The sequence below is a fragment of the Eimeria mitis genome, genomic scaffold, assembly GCF_000499745.2.
Source record: "Eimeria mitis Houghton genomic scaffold, Emh_scaff3186, whole genome shotgun sequence".
Taxonomy (NCBI): Eukaryota; Apicomplexa; class Conoidasida; order Eucoccidiorida; family Eimeriidae; genus Eimeria; species Eimeria mitis.
The window spans coordinates 3294-6087 of NW_013571528.1; the positions used below are offsets into that span (position 1 = coordinate 3294).

At 55.9% G+C, this 2794-nt stretch overlaps 1 protein-coding gene across 1 annotated transcript in view; it reads left to right on the forward strand.

Annotated features, from left to right (window-relative positions):
* Nucleotides 1–254: 254 nt before the first annotated feature.
* EMH_0063080 (uncharacterized protein) overlaps nucleotides 255–2794 on the forward strand; it is a gene marked incomplete at both ends in the record, with an annotated part of 2977 nt that continues 437 nt past the window's right edge. Inside the window, 4 exons of the mRNA XM_013498104.1 lie at nucleotides 255–805; nucleotides 1242–1591; nucleotides 1963–2194; nucleotides 2523–2793. Of these exons, the coding sequence (XP_013353558.1) occupies nucleotides 255–805; nucleotides 1242–1591; nucleotides 1963–2194; nucleotides 2523–2793 (1404 nt within the window). The remainder of the gene's footprint in view (nucleotides 806–1241; nucleotides 1592–1962; nucleotides 2195–2522; nucleotide 2794) is intronic.

The window sequence follows — 2794 nt, forward strand, 5'->3', positions numbered from 1 at the left end:
TACTGCTGAGTTCATCATCAATATCTGCTGCTGCTGCTGCTGCTGCTGCTGCACAAAGCAACCCAAACAAACACAAAAAACAATACGAAATATATCCTGGAGATATCCGCATGCGATGGGGTGTATGAACACCTCAAGCAGCGGCAATAGAAACCCTGCAGGGGCCCCCCAAACAAGCTGCAAGCCCCCCTGCCTCTGGGGGGCCCCCCGCCGCAGCAGCTCCAGCAAAGCCAGCACCGGGGATGGAGGAGCCAATGCCGTCTGCTGCTACTGCAGCAGCAGCGGCAGAACAAGCAGCAGCAACTGCTGCTGCTGCACCAGCTTCTTCGGGATTAGGAGAGAGCTGTGAGGACGCTGCTGCTGCAGCTGCTGCTGCTTCTCCTGATGCTGCAGTGCATCGTCTCTCAGAGGCGGAGGAGATGGAGCAGCAGCAGGAGACAGAATATGGCGCTAGAGGCAGCAGCAGCAGCAGCAGCAGCAAGCACAAGGCACAGCTGCAGCTGCAGCTGAAGCTGAACCCGGGGGGGGCAGCAGAGGAGAGGGAGGGTGTAGGAGCTCTATCGAGCGGCAGCAGCCGTTGTAGGAGCAGCAGGAGCAGCAGCAACAACAGCAGCAACAACAGCAGCAACAACAGCGGCAGCAGCAACAGCAGTGAAGGACTGCAGCAGCAGCAAGAGTTGTCTGCTGTTGCAGAGTTTCATCTACAGCTGCTGGATACAAAGCCTGATAGTAAGGGCGCGCTGCTGCTGCGCTCGCAGCTGCTGCGGCGTTCTTTAGCTTCGATTCAGCAGCAGCAACGAGACCTGTACGTGCTACTGCTGCTGCTGCTCATCCTGTTGCTGATGCTGCTGCTGCTGGCGCTGCTGTTGCTGCTGCTGCTGCTGCTGCTGCTGCTGTTGCAAGGCAGCAGCAACGATGCGGCTCCTCCAGCTGCTTCCGTTGTTTCTCTACTAACAGCTCTCCTTGTTGTCTTTGCTGCTGCTGCTGGAACTACAACGGCTACTGCTGCTACTGCTGCTGCTGCTGCTGCTGCTAGTGTTGCTGCTGCAGCTACTGCTGCCGCTACTCCGGCTGCTGCTACTGCTACTGCTGCTACTGCTACTGGTGCAACTAGTGCTGCTGCTCCTACTGCTGGTGCTGCTAATGCTGCTGCTGCAGCTACTGCTTCTCCTGCCGTTCCTGGTGCTGCGGCTGCTACTGCTGTTGCTGCTGCTGCTGCTGCTGCTGCTGTTTATATATAGGGCTTTGTTAGGTGCTGATGCCTCAAGCGAGAAGGGGGTGTTTTGTCTTACTAACCCGGCGGGGGGAGACAGCGATGTGTTTATTCCTCTTTTTCTTTCTTCTTATTTCAAAGAAGAAATGCAGAAAGCAACGCAGAGCAGCACAGACACGTCAAAGCAGCAGCAGCAACGACATCACCAAAGACAGCAGCAGCTGCAGCAGCTGCTGCAGCAGCAGCAACAGCAGCAGAAACAGCAGCAGCAGCAGCAGCAGCAGCCTGGGTCTGTTGATGCTATAAAAGATTCAAATATCGCTCGCTTCGATTGGAGCCAAGGATACTCCCCCCGATCAAAACAGCAAACTAGAAACAGTCAGCATACATGCTGCTGCTGTTGCTGCTGCTGCTGCTGTTGCTGCTGCTGTTGCTGCTGTTGCTGCTGCTGTTGCTGCTGCTGCTGCTGTTGTTGCTGCTGCTGCTGCTGTTGCTGGTGCTGCTGCTGTTGCTGCTGCTTCTGCTGCTGTTGCTGCTGCTGCATCTGTTGTTGTTGTTTCTGCTGTTGCTGCTGATGCTTGTGCTGGCGTTGCTAGTGGAACGGGGCGGCAGCTGGTGCGCTCTCTGCATAGATGCACCAAAGAGGGTTTCTGTTCCTGTTGCTGCTGCTGTTGCTGCTGCTGTTGCTGTTGTTGCTGCTGCTGGTGTTGTTGTTGCTATTGGATATTGTGTTGTGTTTGTTGCTGCAGAGCAGCAGGAGACGAACCGGATGGTGCGTGAGCTGCTGCTGCGGGAGCAGCAGCAACTGCTGCAGATGGGGGGGTTCCTGCAGCAGCAGGAGGTGCAGCAGCAACTCGATGAGCTGCAGCAGGTGCTGCAAGGGTGGGATAAAGTTGAAGCTTATGATGCCCAGATAGAAGAAACAGAGAGAAGACTAGAAAAGCTAGAAGCAGCGATTGCTGCTACAAGGCAGCAACTCAGGTGCTGCTGCTACTACCGCTGTTGCTGCTGGTGCTGCTGTTGCTGCTGTTCCTGCTGTTGCTGCTGCTGTTGCTGCTGTTGCTGTAGCTGCTGTTGCTGTTGCTGCTGTTGCTGCTTCTGTGTTTGTTGCTCTTGCTGCTGTTGCTGCTGCTGCTGCTGCTGCTACGACAGCTGACAGAAGCAGGCCTTGCAGAGCCATCAAAAAAAATAAGGATTGCTGCAGTTGCTGCACTTGTTGCTGCTGTTGCTGTTGTTGCACTTATTGCCGTTGTTGTTGTTGCTGCTGCTGCTGTTGCTGCTGTTGCTGCTGCTGCTGCTGTTGGTGCAGAATGGGCTTCATTGGGTGCTCCCCAGACTCAGAGTCTGCTGAGGCTGAGGCTGACGCCACTGCAGCAGCAGCAGCAGCAGCAGCAGAAGCAACAGAAGCAGCAGTACCTGGAGGAGAGAAAGAACAACACCAACAAGAGCAGGAGCAGCAGCAGGAACAGCAGCAGCAGCTTGCTGCCCCGTTGCAGCAGATGCTGCCCCCTGATATGGAGCTGCTGCTGTCGGGGGACACGCTGTGCTGCGGGTCCCCTGAGTTGCTGCTGCAGCAGCTAA